The 16,087-nt window shown below is 35.9% G+C and overlaps 1 protein-coding gene across 1 annotated transcript; it reads right to left on the bottom strand.

Moving 5' to 3' along the window:
• Positions 1-1,227: 1,227 nt before the first annotated feature.
• LOC582559 (DNA repair protein RAD51 homolog 4) lies at positions 1,228-8,797 on the bottom strand. Its single transcript, XM_003726370.3, has 9 exons — positions 8,683-8,797; positions 7,959-8,020; positions 6,050-6,168; positions 5,499-5,580; positions 4,616-4,744; positions 3,610-3,802; positions 2,784-2,854; positions 1,802-1,981; positions 1,228-1,392 (listed from the first exon to the last, which is right to left on the bottom strand). Exons 1-9 carry the CDS (start codon positions 8,762-8,764, stop codon positions 1,339-1,341), a joined length of 972 nt encoding a protein of 323 aa, XP_003726418.2. The 5' UTR covers positions 8,765-8,797; the 3' UTR covers positions 1,228-1,338.
• Between the last annotated feature and the right edge of the window lie 7,290 nt (positions 8,798-16,087).

The following is a 16,087-nucleotide window of genomic DNA, read 5'->3' as shown; positions in this document are numbered from 1 at the left end:
CCAGTTACACATTTTGAAGGATACTTTATATTTTAAGATGAGGCAATGTTCTCATATGACGATGACAACAACAATGTGTAATTATTTACCAGTAATTTGCTCACATAAACATGAAAAAACATTTTATCCTAAGATGCATTTGTGTATTTCAGAAGTTATTTATTTCAAGACCAATTTATCTTGAAACCATATATGGCTTTTTTCATTAGTTATCTGTATCAATGATTTCTAAATATTCCTGAAATGAAAATTGTACAAATATAATCTTATTTGTAAATAAATTCTTATTCAAATTTGAATGCCAAAAAAGGAGAAATATGATTCCCAGCTACTAATTTGTTGTGTTTTGTTTATCTGAAATTTAAAGAAAGGTCATCTCCCTTTTGCCGAGTGTCCAGATTTATAAAAGTTTAATAGTACCGGTAATGCAAAATAATATAATTGAAGCATTATTACGTGTATTCATGGAACTTTCTTGTCATCTGTTTCAGCAACTTACAAAAGTGTCTGATATTTCAGTAGATTATTGAGGAGGGGGACACTTGGTTTTCAATACATGATACATGCATGGACAAATATCAAGGTAGAAAATTCATCAAAAACTTGGCTCTAAATCCGTAAAAAAGACTATACCAAATATGTATGTCAACTCTTATCTTTGTATGAAATTATGAAGATGATGCAACTTGCCAAGGAATGCCATGATTATAAACAATTTTGCTTGGTTCCATTGACAATGGATTCAATCGGAAATAGCATCCATCATTAGAACACAAAGCATGTTTCAATCTAGAATACCTACAACGTGGGTAAAAGAGTCAATACTAATTGATTGTATATCTCCCCATTTCCAATGATTTCTACATTCACATGTATGCTAAAAAGAAACTTTGAAAGTCTCAAAACTGATGTTTACAATGATTGCAGAATTTTACAGTGAAGAGCACATTAGCTTGATCACCAGTCTCTCTGATTATCCGAATGATTGATGCGTATGATGCCAAACTCGACCATTTTCCTGCTGCCAAGATTATCACAAAGGCTGTCACATTACATCACCGTTCGTTTCCGTATCTCTAGCTCATTAGACTCTTGATCAGTACACGCAGTGCACAACCCCATCACCGTGAGGCATGTTCCAACAGCCATAATCATCACAAAAGCTGTCCCAGTGAATATGATTACACGCTCCACTCAATCGGAACACTTTTCTGGCAAGCCATGTATATCCATTGAGGTACAGGAGTAGTAACATGGCTGAGTGGCAGCATCGTCGGTGTTCACAGCATGTTTAGACCACAGTGAGCTATCAATGATGTAGGGATCAGTGGTGTTGGTTCATCCGTACACTCCTTGGTCTCCAATGGCTATACAGCAGGATGAGTTTACAGCCTGGGTATGAAAAGAAAGAACAAAAGAAGTTAAAAGTAACAAAATCTCTAAGTTGTCAAAAAAAATTGAATCTCAAAATCTCAAGAAAAAATTCTCAAGGTTGTTAGGCACATTATATGGACTAAATAAAATGTCTGACAGTTCCTGTGATGTCACACATCTCAGCAGCGTTCGGAGAGCTCTTTGGGTGCTATGCCGGGGCTGTATTTAAGCGTTTTGTAATGGATAATAATCATTACTTCGAAAGTTTCCAAGCATTGAATTTTGATAAGATTGTTTAATCAAAGTTTCACCTTTGCAATAATGAAAATAAAGTTAGTTTTGTTAAATCTTCGCACAGCTACTCTAATGCACTTCTGCCACTAACACAACATTACCGGGTAATCATTTAATTTCACTTGACATATACCTGTCTTTGAGATTTGACTAAGCATGCTGTTCTATTGATAGAGGTCTCTGTGTTGCGACTGGTGTTCCCATCTTTGCCATCTGCTCTCAGCTGGATGCGTGTGTGAGGCACAGTCAACCAGGTCCTGCCTAAAGCCGGTTTGGGTTCACCTCTCTCACCTCTCACCATGTTATTACATATCTGCAAAATGTCAATAGAAAATTAATATTTACAAAACTCTCTATTTGGTGCGCATAGTAGGAAAAAATGTATATACCGGTACCACTTTTACCCAAAGTTTAATGGTAGATTAGAAAGTGTTGGCAGATGATAAATTACAGGAAACATGATATTACATTTCCTCCTGCAAAAAAAAATGTCTGTTCCACCAATATAATTGACAAAAGAGATGCTTGGAGCAATTTGGGTGAAAAGAAATAGGAAACTTCTTCATTTTATATCACACGCCATGTCTGCACTAATGATATAACGTCCCTAATCCCAACTTTCAAATATTAATATTTTTTATTATATTTTTCTATAATTGTGGCTGCTATGTTTCTCCATTTTCTGCTTTAACTTGCGTGCACTGAAGCCAACTTTCCATGAAAAGGTTAATTCCCCATTAAAGGCATTGTTTAACAATGCCAAATCTGAGATGCATGGCCCTACGTGTTATCATGATATCTATGATATGGTGATATATTGAAGCCCTAAAGAAATATGCGCTTTAAAATGATCATGAAGTGCCTCAAAAAGTAAAGATCTTTGAGTGACCGGTTTTTACCATACACATTTTCACCTGAATAGACTGTAGTGTTATTAAAAAAAACGTTTTGAAATATCTTGATAATCAGACAGGCTTTTAAATGTCATGGGACTCCTGACTGACCTAAAGGTTTATAATCATGATTGCAGCATGAGCTAAATACAGGATTTTGTTTTAGAATCTGAGACAAAAATACCCAATCCCTTCAAAGTTGAAAGTGTTGCATCAGCTCACCACAACAGCTATAGAATAATCAGCAGCGAGAGACTTCAAAGACCTTGCCAGATGTACCATCATCCCCTGACCTAGCATCATCAATTATATATGCAGAAATTAGTATGACATATTCGAGCATACTACCGTATACAGAACAAGGTACAGATTAAAATGGTGAATCCTGATTGTTGTGGACCACGTACTGCACACATCTGATGCTCTGATTAGTGAAACATTAATTGCACCAGTTGCTTTAATTATACACTATATCAATTTAACAACTACATTGCTGGAATAAGTATACATACCAAAAATGATCTTAGTGAGTGGAATATAGTGTAAGGATTACAGATTTGATAACAGTGAAAATAAAGTATATGTAAGACACATTTTGGTTCACCTCTTTATTTGAAACCAAATACATGAAGGCCTGTGATGTTATAAAGTTTGATCATTCACAAATATGTTTGTTCAAGGCCACAATTCAAGAACCTTCTAGACTATGCTTAGAGTAGGAACAGAAAAAGACATCAAACTAACAGCAAGGCTTTTCAAATATTTAATGATATATTTCAATATAAGAAAGTGTGAAAAATGATGTTGATTGACTTGATTTTACAACAATGCTAATCAAAAAGAGATTTCAGTGTATAGAATATATCAGAAGAATTGAACTGGGGGGCGTTTCACAAAACTTGTCATCAGTGACAAATGACAGGTTTTTTAATAAGCTACTGAAATCTTTGCTTCTGATTAGTTGTCAACAGATTTGTCACTGATTTTTGTCATTTGTCATTGAAAAAAAGGCTTTGTAAAACGGGTTCCTGCACTATAAAGTGCTCACCTTCACTATGTTTTCCTCCGAGTAGCGGAGCCAAGACGGCAGTGACAGAATCCAGAACCACCAGCTTCAGAGAGCTGTAGAAGGCTTCTGAGGCACTGTCTATGGATGCTTTGATAGATTCCAAAAGGTCAAGAAGGCCATAGAGGTCAAAGGTTGTTGCACAATGAACCTTTTGCAATGCTGCTGATGTTATCTGAGAAAACAATGATACAGAAGGAGATTTGATAAAGACCATCCAAGGGAGACAAGAAAAGTGGTCTTTATGTACAGGTTCTTTTAGTACACGTTTTAATGAGAAACCATTTTCAAGGGGGAAAAATGTGATTTCTGAAGATAGGTGGTCTTTCTATACAGGTGGTCACTAAAGCAGGTTTGACTGTAGTAGCTCGTGACATTTTATAGACAATTTGTCTGCATTATTATGATCCAACAAATTTGTCATATATATTTCTGTACAGATTCTTCGGTTCATAATATCGATGACGAATTGAGACAGACACCAGTGTAACTGATCAAAAAACATTTTAAGTATCTACGTAATTTTGAAAATATATTTGTAATCAACAAGCAGTTTATCAATGCTATTATTTCTGCATTTTTCTCCACAAATGGCTGAGTAAAATAATTGTTATATTTGAAAAAATAGAAAATATGTTACACTGTGAAATGTGAATAAATATCTGTTTCAAGGTAGAGTCTTAACGTTTTGGGGCTATGGCCAAAAAGCCCACAAGACAAAATCTGCTAAGTTAAACAGCAAGATATAACAGTGGAAAAAAGGATAAAGTCTATGGGTTGGGTACTGAGCCTTGTTACACACTTGGAAAATAAATAAAATGTAAGAAAAAATGTTCTTTCAACACACTGAATGATTACCACTGCTCGACTTCCCAACATTTTTCTTAAAATAAAACAACTGAGAATAGATTTATGCACAATTAATGAAAAAGTGATACATTAGAGAATTCAACCAAAACTAGAAAAGAATAGAGTGTGCCATATGTACCTTCTCACTGGTGCTTTTGTGAGCAATGATATCATGAAGTCTGCTGGCATGAAATCCACCATTAGTGTCTATGAAGAGAACATTCTGTTCAGATGATACAGCCACACACGATGCAAGGGTCAGGCAGAACTACGGAAAGAATGATACGACAAGAAAAGTGTTTTTGTATAGGTTAGTGGTCTTTGGTTACAGATAAACAGGTTCCTTTTAAAGCCCCACTGTCCTACTTGTCCCCAATGATCCAATCGGTGCCTGTTGGTCCCCCATGATCCACTTTTTCTTATGTTAGTTGAGAGCTGAGTTAATGAGATAGCCACCCGTCAGTGACCTTGCTTTGTGGTCTAATCCCTTCTGGCCCAGTAGTATTGACGGTCTTTAATATAAGTTCAAGATAAACACAAATGAGAACAGCTGCAGGATACCTCAACATACAAGTCACCCAAACCCTGACCCTAACCCTACTTGTAACCGTAACTCGAAATCCTAATATGCATGGTGGGGTATTCTGCAGAGAAACTGCCAGGTGGTTTTTCTTTCCCAGTGGCTGCTAAGGCTGCTTCGACTTTGTATAGATAAGAAAATAAGGATGGACTAAAGGGTAATACATCATTAATACTCAAGTGAAATCTTAAAATCTGATAATAGTGCAGTGGAAAATAATTTTCAAAGAATCAAACAAAATGTAAACTGAAGACAAGATAAGCTAATTTTTACCACATGTTTATAGTAAAAGAAATGTATAAAAGCTGCGTAATGATAGGAGAATTACATCTCATGAATTGTAGAGAAATCTGTGGATATGATGAGTGAGAGCCTTTCAGATTCTCTAATAATCATTTCCCTTCACAAGCACATGGAAAATATACATGTAGATCTCTTTTACCTGTGTTTTGCCAACTGCTGCCTGACCAACAATCTCTGTCAGCTCTGAAGTGTAGACTCCACCATCCAGGAGTTTATCAATACTATTGACAAAACAAGTAAAGACTGTGTTGGCAAAATTCAAATCCAAATTTTATCATACTTCATTCAAGTTAATAACTTTCACTATTCATGTGGGTAAATATATTTTCTTTATCTGGCCAATACAGAGCATAGGCACCCTCCCCCAATTCTATTTATGCCAAGTTTTTTTTCCTCTTGATTTATAGTAAACAGCTGAACCAAGAGGTGAGGCACAAATATGGGCCTTATAAAAGTGGAACCTATCATCATTATTTTGGTAACCTTTATCTTATCTCAATATAAATTTGAAACAACCTTAGGATTATATTTCCATAATCTTATTTGTCAAAATTGTACACTTTTCCTTAATTTACATGAACTTTTAACCAACGTCTCACATATACCAAAAGACATAAGGACTTTGGTTACTTAAACAAAATGTATAGCCCTAATAGCTCTATAAAGTATCAGCAGATGAGATTTTCTTACCTATCACAACCTGTTGATAGATAAGCCACGGTGGATATGACTTCATCATACAGATCACTCCCATTGATGGGGAAAGCTGAATACTGTGCTAAGAGTAATCTTCTGATTGATGATAGAACCTACAGAGAACATTGACAAGGAAATCAAATGTAAGAAAGAAAGAAAAAGAGCTGTACATTGTCTGTTTTTAATGAGAAGGGTATTAACTCTGTATTAAATAACATAAATGTAGTTAATGCACAAACTCTTGGTAGATAACAGGTACAGTGTAGGCCTAAAAGCAAATTAAACAAAATAAGAATTAGTGGTAATCATTATATCACTGACAATTAAAAATAATAACAGCAATAAAAAGGTAAAATGAAAAAGACACAATGTTATTTAAAAAAACATTAATATTTATGTAACTGTAATTATATGAGAACAAAAAGACACAAAAATGAAAAGTTATGATGATAAATAATAATGATGGCAAAAACAACAATAAATAGTAATAAAATTAATAGTAATTGTAATAATAATAATAATAATATTATAATAACAAAAATAACAACAATAACAAAAATCATCATCTTAATCATTATCAATATTGATAATGAAGCGATCCACGGCGAGACGGCCCGGTGGCCAAAGCCGCCCCGCCTAGTACCGACTCAGAAAATGTTAAAGTATAAAATTAGTTCTTGAAGTGTAGAAAACAAAGATAAATCAAAGTCACTAAAACAAATTCTTGATTGGAGTTGAAGATTTATTAACATAAACGTAGAATTAATAAAATCACGAAGTTCATGTTTTGGGGCTGGGCAACCCAATTGAAGCAAATTAGCAACTCATGTCGGTATCGTAACGGAAAAAGAGGTCCCGCTCCAGAGACGCAACTCGGTTTTTATCCCCCCGAACTGACACGCCTCGTCCTCCCAAAAATTGAGGCGTGTCACACAGACGCTTTGCGTAATATCAATCCACCCATAATTAGTTTCCGTATTAAAAGGTCCTATATTTCTTGGCGAATTTACCCCCTCGGATATAAGGCGCTCCGGATGATCCGCATCTCTATTCCTTACATACTTCTTTCACGCACCCACCTGTGTCTCTTACATTCTAATCTTTCAAACAAGAGATGCAAATCACCCGGAGACCCAACAACCCTGGAAATTAATTCAATGAATATAAAAAGGGATAAATGTTGCTATGTCCGTCCACACTAGCGAGCCCACATGCTTCTGGCTATTACACACCTGTAATCTTCACTTCCTCTCTCATACTATTTCGATAGTGTGAACAGACCCGGCAACAAGGAAAAACCCTTCCAATTGTAATACAAATCTATTTCCCAAATTTGCCTAATTAAATTTAAGTCAACTGTGGCGACACGCCCAGCGACACCTAATCCAATCGGCCAAGCCGAAAAAGTAGAGCCAAAATTAAGAGCGCAACGTCTCGGAACAGGTGTTAAAAATAGCATACAAGGAATTCACCATGTATGTTTGTAAACATAGTTCTAGCGAAATCTACCAGGAATTTGCCTTGTACATGTACGTCAATGAACCTTTGAGGAAAACGTAAACACGAGAATATCCATATCATTACAATAATAATAATATCAATAACAATAATAATAATAATGATAATAATGAAAATAATTAATAATAATCCAATTATGAACGAAATTAGGAAGGAAGATGAACTCGCTGATCTCCGAAAAGCGGAGGGACAACATCAGAGAGAGAGAGAGAGAGAGATGATAACAACAAACTGCACCTATAAAAAATGAAAGAGAAAATATTTGTATTATAAAAAAAATATGTACTTGTAGATGATGCGGATATTACTTGAGAGACTGGTCAAGAAATCATAAGTAAACACTGATTTAGAAAAACTGAGCTAAAGTGAAGCCAAAAATGTTCACCTTGTAGGACAAAGAACATTTCCGGGACAATTCTTCTGTATCCGATGTCACAAAATCTATTACTGCAGAGGAAACATAAAAAAGTTGAACACTTGTAAGTTATAGATGTAGGCTACAACATACAAGGTTATAGAACATGACAGAAAATATAAAACAAGATACAGAGATGCTGAAGACAATTAACGAGCTCTGACATTATGGTCTTTGCAATAATATGTCAGCATTCAAATATAATTACTTGAAAAAATAAACCACCGGAAGGAAGTCCTGAAGACAGTTCTTAGAATATCATTTGAATTTTCACAGTAAAAGAGGGAAATTCACGTTTACGGTTTGATATCATGCATTGTAGGAGTGGTGGGTGTTTGAGTTTGAAAAAATAGAACTTGAAATTGAAATCAATTAATTTAAAATGGAGTCAATTTCTTTTCAGGTGACTCAAGGAGTCAAGACATCACTCTAATTTTAATTTTTTAAACAGTTAAAATCATACCACTAGAATATAGATACATAACATAGACTAGATATACTACTTAATTCAATTCCTATCTTCACTCAAACTAACACTGGTATTAATAATAATGTTACATCTTCGTGAGAACGAATGCAAATTCTGATTCATCCAAGTAAGAAGACCAATTTACTGAAAGCAAACACTACATTGAATGCAACACAAGGGACTGAGGTGGCAAAATCGGTTAGCTTATTATCTTCGAAATATTACCAGTTTTTACGTCACAGGTATTCAAACTTTTGAGAACTTCGGTAGTCATTGATGGGCACATCCCAACTTGTAGAAGTGACATGGTAACAATGAAATTAGAACCATTATCGGTGAAGAAGAAGATGACGACGAGTTCTGTTCCCATTAACAGATGACAGTTATAAACAAATTGCTCGTGTAAACGCGGCGTGGGTATATGAATGGAATGTGTAGTCTATTATACATACATACTCCTTATGATATTGAATATAGTAGAAAATGTATCCCGGAATATGAATAAAAATAATTATGATGATAACAACTTTCAACTTATTTAGCACATAATAAGTAACACTTGATTCTCTATGTGCAATTTTACATTAAAAGAGTACGCTTCACAATCTAGATAGATCTACATCTACATAATTACATTATAAGGGGACAAATAACTTACATTTTTGTGGAGGCTGGGTGACAGTCACGAATATGTGTAAATATCAAGAAATGTCCTTATTTAGCTTATGATCATTTATCAGTTTATTTGCCTATTGGAGAGATTGAAAAAAACAAAACAAAACAATACCAACTTTCAAACTACTACTTGGAAATTTGGCATTTTAATTTTCGCTGTAAATGGTTTGCATGGCAGCATGGGCTATAATTTCCTATAAATAGATAGATAGAAAAATATAATACATATTATTCAAAGGAGTGTATATTAATGATAATTAAAACAATTAAAGTAAAAATCCTTGAGAGAAATATCTTCTTTATTATGACCGGTTTCAGTTTTATTTCTTCAGATAGTGAATTCCCGAAAAATAAAATTTACAAACAAATGCAACAAACTATATACAAATAAAGTATACAAGCGCATATATTTAGAGAGGGAGAGAGAGCGAGAGAGAGAGAGAGAGAGAGAGAGAGAGAGAGAGAGAGAGAGAGAGAGAGAGAGAGAGAGAGAGAGAGAGAGAGAGAGAGAGAGATGAGATAAACAGAGACAGAGAGACAGAGAGACAACAGGGGGGGGGGCATGAAGAGAAAAGGCTATTAATGAAGACAATGCTTCTCTACTGGAATAGGCCGTAATGGATGTAGACCCATAGTAAGGTGCAAGTATTAAGGATATGATGACAAGATCAGATTTTTTAAAAGGTGCCCTAACTGCCCTTAATTACTATAAAAAAAATATATATATATTTTTTTTTTTTAAATCCAAATTTAGTTTAACAACAAGGGAAAAAGCAGGGAGTGGACCGGGCCCCATGACTCACTTCAGGATCTACCTACGAGTCCCTAAAAATACCACTTTCTGATATGTTTTAGAAAACCCTTTCCATCATCGTTTTCTAATATATCTTTCATAAAATGTATGATGCAAAGGTGACTTTTTAGGGCGAGGAAACTTTGAAAATTGTTTGCGGGCTTAGACTAGTACGCGGGGGCATGGCCAAAATACTCAAACGTAATTGGTTGAAAACATCAAGCGTAAGTACTGTATGCATATGAGACCGTGGATATCTTGAAGGCCTACGGAAAAATACTGATCACTTTAACGCATGTTTCACTTTGGATAATCCGAAATTCACAATCAAGCTTATACATTTTGTAAGTATTATAATTCAGGAGTATGCCTGCATCATTATTTGTAATATGAATGTCACATATTGTATGATTGCGTATGTTTTTGTTGTTGTTGTGAGTGTGACAAGTGTGACAATGATGACATGCGCGTATGCGAGCGACATGACTGACTTTGCTGGCAGCTAGCTAGCTGCATGCACCCCGGCCCGCTGAGGCACCGATAGGAGGCCGGTCATGGAGGCTTGCTCTTTCATGCTAGCTAGCTAGCTAAGCTACGCTAGGTCGAAACGGCGGCGCTAGTGTAGCAAGGTATCCAAAATATAGCCTACTAAAACAGACCCCAAATTTTGTGGTCATCATTACCCTAACCCTAACCCTAACCCTAACCCTAACCCTAACCCTAACCCTTGAACCCTAACCCTAACCCTAACCCTAACCCTAACCCTAACCCTAACCCTAACCCTAACCCTAACCCTAACCCTAGAGATAATGATAAACACGAAATTTGGGGTCTAAAATTTGAGGTCTGTTTTAGTAGGCTATATTTTGGATACCTTGCTACACTAGCGCCGAAACGGCTGCATGCTCATGTTTACGCCGCCCCCAGAAAGTTACCCCCCCCCCCCCCCCCCCCCGGAAAACTACTCCAAGCCTCAGGACAATACCCCCCTCCCCCCGGAAAATTACCTCACGGTTTAGTTACCCCCAGAAAATTACCCATGGGCTTGGTAGTCAGGACAAGCTGTGCACATGCAATTACCCCATGTGCACAATTACCCCCCCCCCCCCTCCTGAGGAAAATTACCCCCCCCCCCCCTCCTGAGGAAAATTACCCCTCCCCCCCCCCCCTCCTGAGGAAAATTACCCCTGTGCCCCCTAGCCCCTCATCCCTTTCATTAAAGGGGAAGTCTAACCTGATATTGATAATATTAATAAGTTGGTTTAACAAGAGCATTTTTTTTCGTGGAGGGGGGGGGGGGGGGGGGGGGGTTATTGTTCTTTGGGTGGGGAGGGGGTGGGGAAGTCCCACTTGTAATGACTTAATTAGCCGGGGTAATTGGACTCCTAGAACCATTAATAATACATGTAGCTAGCTAGGCCTGGGACACTGCACACTATCTGAATTGCAGAATCTAGACTTCTAATTGACAAAATGAGCTGATTATTGTCAGTCAAAAATAAATATTTTGAATGACTAGATTAGTTAACGTTACTACAGTGTAGGCCTAGACTTACTGAATTTACTTGATTGACTTAAACTAAAATCAAGTAAATTTTGTTAGTTTAAAACAAAAAGTTTTAAAGAGTATTTGATGTATTATTAAAGAGGGAATTATAAAAATGTATTAAGATATGAAATTCAATTTAAAAAAAATGAAATTGGAGGCTAATTGGCTGGACAATAATTTATGTACCTGGCTTGTACTCAGTACGGCCATTGTCAGGCACTATATCCGTATTTCGTTGATCTTCTATGACTATGAGACTAACGGAAGAAACAATATATACAACAAACAAACAAATTTATCCAGTCAACATAAAAAACTAATTTGTGTACCCTTTCAAGACCTAATAAAAATGAACCCCCCCCCCCCCAAAAAAAAAAGTAAAAAAAAAAATAATGAAAACAATAATTATCCTGATTTACTTTTATATTACTGTGGTAAAAAAATATTGTCTATCATCATCATTATCACCATTGTGTGTAAATGGTCCCTTTTAAGATGTTGGAATTTTCTAATATTTACTGTACCTTGGCTAAAACTGGCTACATGTACATGTACATGTATCGCTTCATGAACTTATCATGACATTGAATTCCATTCCAGACAGTCGACCTTTCAGAAAATAGGGCAAGTGCACAATTTCTGGGTGCTGCAGAGTTGATTAGGTTATGTGTTGTCTCCGCCAGGCTTGCTCAGTCAGTGTGGAATACCGGTAGATTGATTAAATTTTCTACACGTACACATTCCCCCGCTGAGCCCAAAAGCTCTGTGGAGGGAATGAAGAGATGAAATAGTCTTGTCTTGTCTTGTCTTGTCTGTGGTGTTCACATTCATAATGCAGTCTGCATGTACATGAATATAGGGCTGAAGGAAGTAAGATGTGCATTTAATAGTGCATGTACTGTACAAATGTACACTACAGGACCAACATGAGTGCATGTGTGTACTGGTACATTCATTTTATGTGTTGATCTAGAACTGTTAGATTACAAAGCTTTCAAAATATTAAACAAAGCTTAAAAAGCTTGAAATTTTCCTTAATTTTTGTATCATTATGCAAACACATGTACTTGATAAAGGATACAGTAGTGTCTACAGATATACCTGTATGCAAAAGTAAATGTAGCATCATTCCAATTCACAGAGTAATTGTTCCTTTTCCTGACTACACTGTATAATGTATATAAAGGACTTCAAACTTTGATCCACTAAGTGTGTGGTCACAAGTCACAATCATAATGTGCTGCATATATTTTAGTTCCACTACATTATACATTCATATCAGAACCTTTTTACTACCTGTAGTTATGACTCAGTTTACAATTTGAATAAGTCATTTTCGAACATTAAAATGAAGATGTACAGGTACAGTACTACCGTAGTTTGTCAGGTTATCTGGAATCATGTGTGAAGTGGTGCTTTCCATAAAAGATATTGGTGAAGAAATCTGAAGCTTGCGAGCCTGGCAAGTCACGTTCAGTGCCCTTTTTAATTTGATAACAATATCGCATGGCTCCCTTTCAGTGGCTTGTGCAGATATTGGATATGGGGCATGTTCGATGCTGTTTCTATCAACAAGCCCTTCAAAGAATTTGTTAATTTGTACCTGAAGCTGGAAGATTGGAGTGTAGAGTGTAGGCCTACTCTCTTGAGGGATTGAACCAGGATTATTTAAAAAAAAAAAGGGGGGGGGGGGTGGCAAAATTCTGAAAAATTCCTGATGACTGATGAGCAATAAAAGGGTTATCACTTTTTTCTATTAGGGTCTATCCAGCAAGGTCAGTGTGTGCCCATAAATTGGCCACTAGTATTAATAGGCATTGGACAGAGTTTAGTGTTGAATGCTAGAAAGACATAACCAGGCGCTGCACTACATGTACATGTATGTTTAGTGAACAGTGAGTGTCAAAAGGGCAGTCACTGGTACCTGACTTCATGTATGATTAATGTTGAGAGCCAGAAGGTCATTATAAGCTTTACTTTAAAATGGAGTCAATACCACTTTAGCTCTCATTCATCAGATAGTGTGTACGTGTACATGTATTGATATCAGTCATCTGATGAACCGGGTGATCTGTCTGCATTTACAGGAGGGGGGGGGGGGGGGGGAGGGGTAAGGATGTTATTGTTGTTTGATGACATAACGCTGCTCATGTACATTAGGATACCATGCTGGTCTGTTGTGCAGTAACGTGACCGCTGCCCGTCTAGTTGGGAGTCCATGTACATGTAACACCGTCCCGTGATGACGTGATACTGCCTGCATTCACTGGGGGTTTCCATTGTTTACACTCTATGACGTTGGTGCTCGCCTTTCAAAATAGACATCATTAAATATGGAAGGGCTTGTGATAGGGATTGCCTATAATTAGAACACCAATGTGCACATGTATGACGGATAGATCTTAAAATTAAAAAAAATCAGTCTGGAAAAGGATGTAAAATTATAACATGGAATTTTTTAACTGATTTTGCAAATTGACTATCCTTGCCAATTAAAAAGAAAAAAATGAAAACAGATTATATTTGTGTTTTTTCCATCATGAAAGTCATGCTTTTGGATGTTGAAAAGTTTTTATCACATGTTGTGTGTACTACAAGGAAGTTTTGCGACCAGACTGCATTGTGGAAAGTTTGTTGACCCAAGCTAATCCCCATAAACACTTTATTGTGTAGTCTTTGTATTCAGACTGCTCAAAATCAGACATGATTACATGTATGTTATATTCAATAATCTGGGCCTGTCTCCAATCATTGTGTAGGAATGTTTACATTAAATAATAAGACTTAGAATTGCTTTGTTGATTACCAATTCAATTGAAATGTAAAACTTGTAAAATTCCATTATCTACAGCAGACAGGTACAAATTTGACTCATCTACATGTACATGTACAGTACACCCATTTGACATACCCGTCTTTTCCATGATTGAAGGAAGACATTCCTTGAATGCTTGAGCACCTTTCTTGGTAGTGGGTAATGATATGATTCAGCAGGGCCCTCAGGGAGAACAGTATTGTACTGATGAGGCTACCCTGGGTAAATAAGACATGATGTATTATTCATCTTCTTCTTATTATTATTATTCCTTTATTCCTTTATTTATTTTATTTTTTAAAATTTCCCATTGATATGATTTCAAAAGGAATCCCCTAACTCACAGTGTACTCTACCTAACCCACAAAAAGCATCATTATTTTGCCCGAAAAAGATCTTCCTGATTTGGAGGAGTCTTTGTTTCAAATAAAGTTCTACATGTACATGTAAGTAGATTTAATACACATGTAAACTGTCACTTTTACTTGTCATGGGCATACAATTTTATTACAAACTAGAAGCTTTCCGTACTCTATGATCTGCGTCCATACTCTTAGACAATTTTTTTCTTTCTTTCCATGGGCATACGTGACTGTATATGGAGCACTTGAGCTTTGTAAGAAGGGAGACACAGTTTAAACATGTATTGGGTGTGGAATAATTTAAAGAGATGTACAACAATGTATGTACATGTAATACAGATGGAGTGTGGGTGCCAATGTAGGGACTCAGAAATGAATCTGATACTTGTGTTGATGTGTATGTTGTTTTGTAGGGCCTCCAGAGCTGTATAAACATGAATGTCAAGATGTACCGGTACATGTATGGGCTACTTGAACAGGTACTGTACATACATGTATGTACATCCCAGTGCAATAGTGAATTCTTTTTGGAGCTTTTCGTATCGTAGGCAAGATTTTGCCTGAGCTACATTAATATCCATGTACAATGTACAATGTACAGTGTACATGTACATCTTCTAGGATTTTTTTTTTCAAGTTCTGTACACATTTGATACTTAAAACATTTTAGTTTTATTTTAATCAATTTCAATTTATTTTGACTCATATCAATCACAACAAATGTCTTTATTGTATTCATAAATTTGGTTTACACATAACATTCAATAGGAGTTGTGAAATGACAATTAAGTTGCGGTGTTATTTGGTTAGGATTTGACCGTCAACATATTTGAGTCATTCATTTACCACACTGGAAAAATAAAGGGAGTTACTTGGATGAATTGTTGACTCATACCTTCCATGGGAAAAATGTGTAATATCTTGATATCAACTAGGCAGAATTGTGTCATCGCATTCTTTTTTTACTTAGATCTGATTTTAGATATTACTTGACTTCAACTTCTGTTTTTATTTGAAACCATTGATTCACCAAATCAAAAGAAAATTGAAAGAAAAGTTGGAAAACAAGAAAATATGATTTTACTTTGCTGAAAAGCTATTCATGTACACGTAGGAATAATGATTACAATAAAAGTTCACATGACAACCATAGCGAAAATAGTATTGCTTCCTACATGTATGTATATATATTATAATACAATTGACGCTTTCTGTCATTCAAACTTACATGAAATCTACATGAAATGTAAATAGTAAATTCCTGTATCTTGACATGCATAGAGCGAATCATGTACATGTACTGTATGTACACATACAACTATTACATAATTATGTACTTCACACTGTGCTTCAAGTGTGTGTGTGTACAAGCATGGTGTGAGTACATATCTCCATTGTTGAAGTTGTGTGTGTGTGTAATATTTTCATAGTATACA

The sequence above is a fragment of the Strongylocentrotus purpuratus genome, unplaced genomic scaffold, assembly GCF_000002235.5.
Source record: "Strongylocentrotus purpuratus isolate Spur 01 unplaced genomic scaffold, Spur_5.0 spur5_scaffold_2, whole genome shotgun sequence".
NCBI lineage: Eukaryota > Metazoa > Echinodermata > Echinoidea > Camarodonta > Strongylocentrotidae > Strongylocentrotus > Strongylocentrotus purpuratus.
The sequence above is the reverse complement of the archived record's forward strand: the minus strand, read 5'-3'. Positions and strand labels throughout refer to the sequence as shown.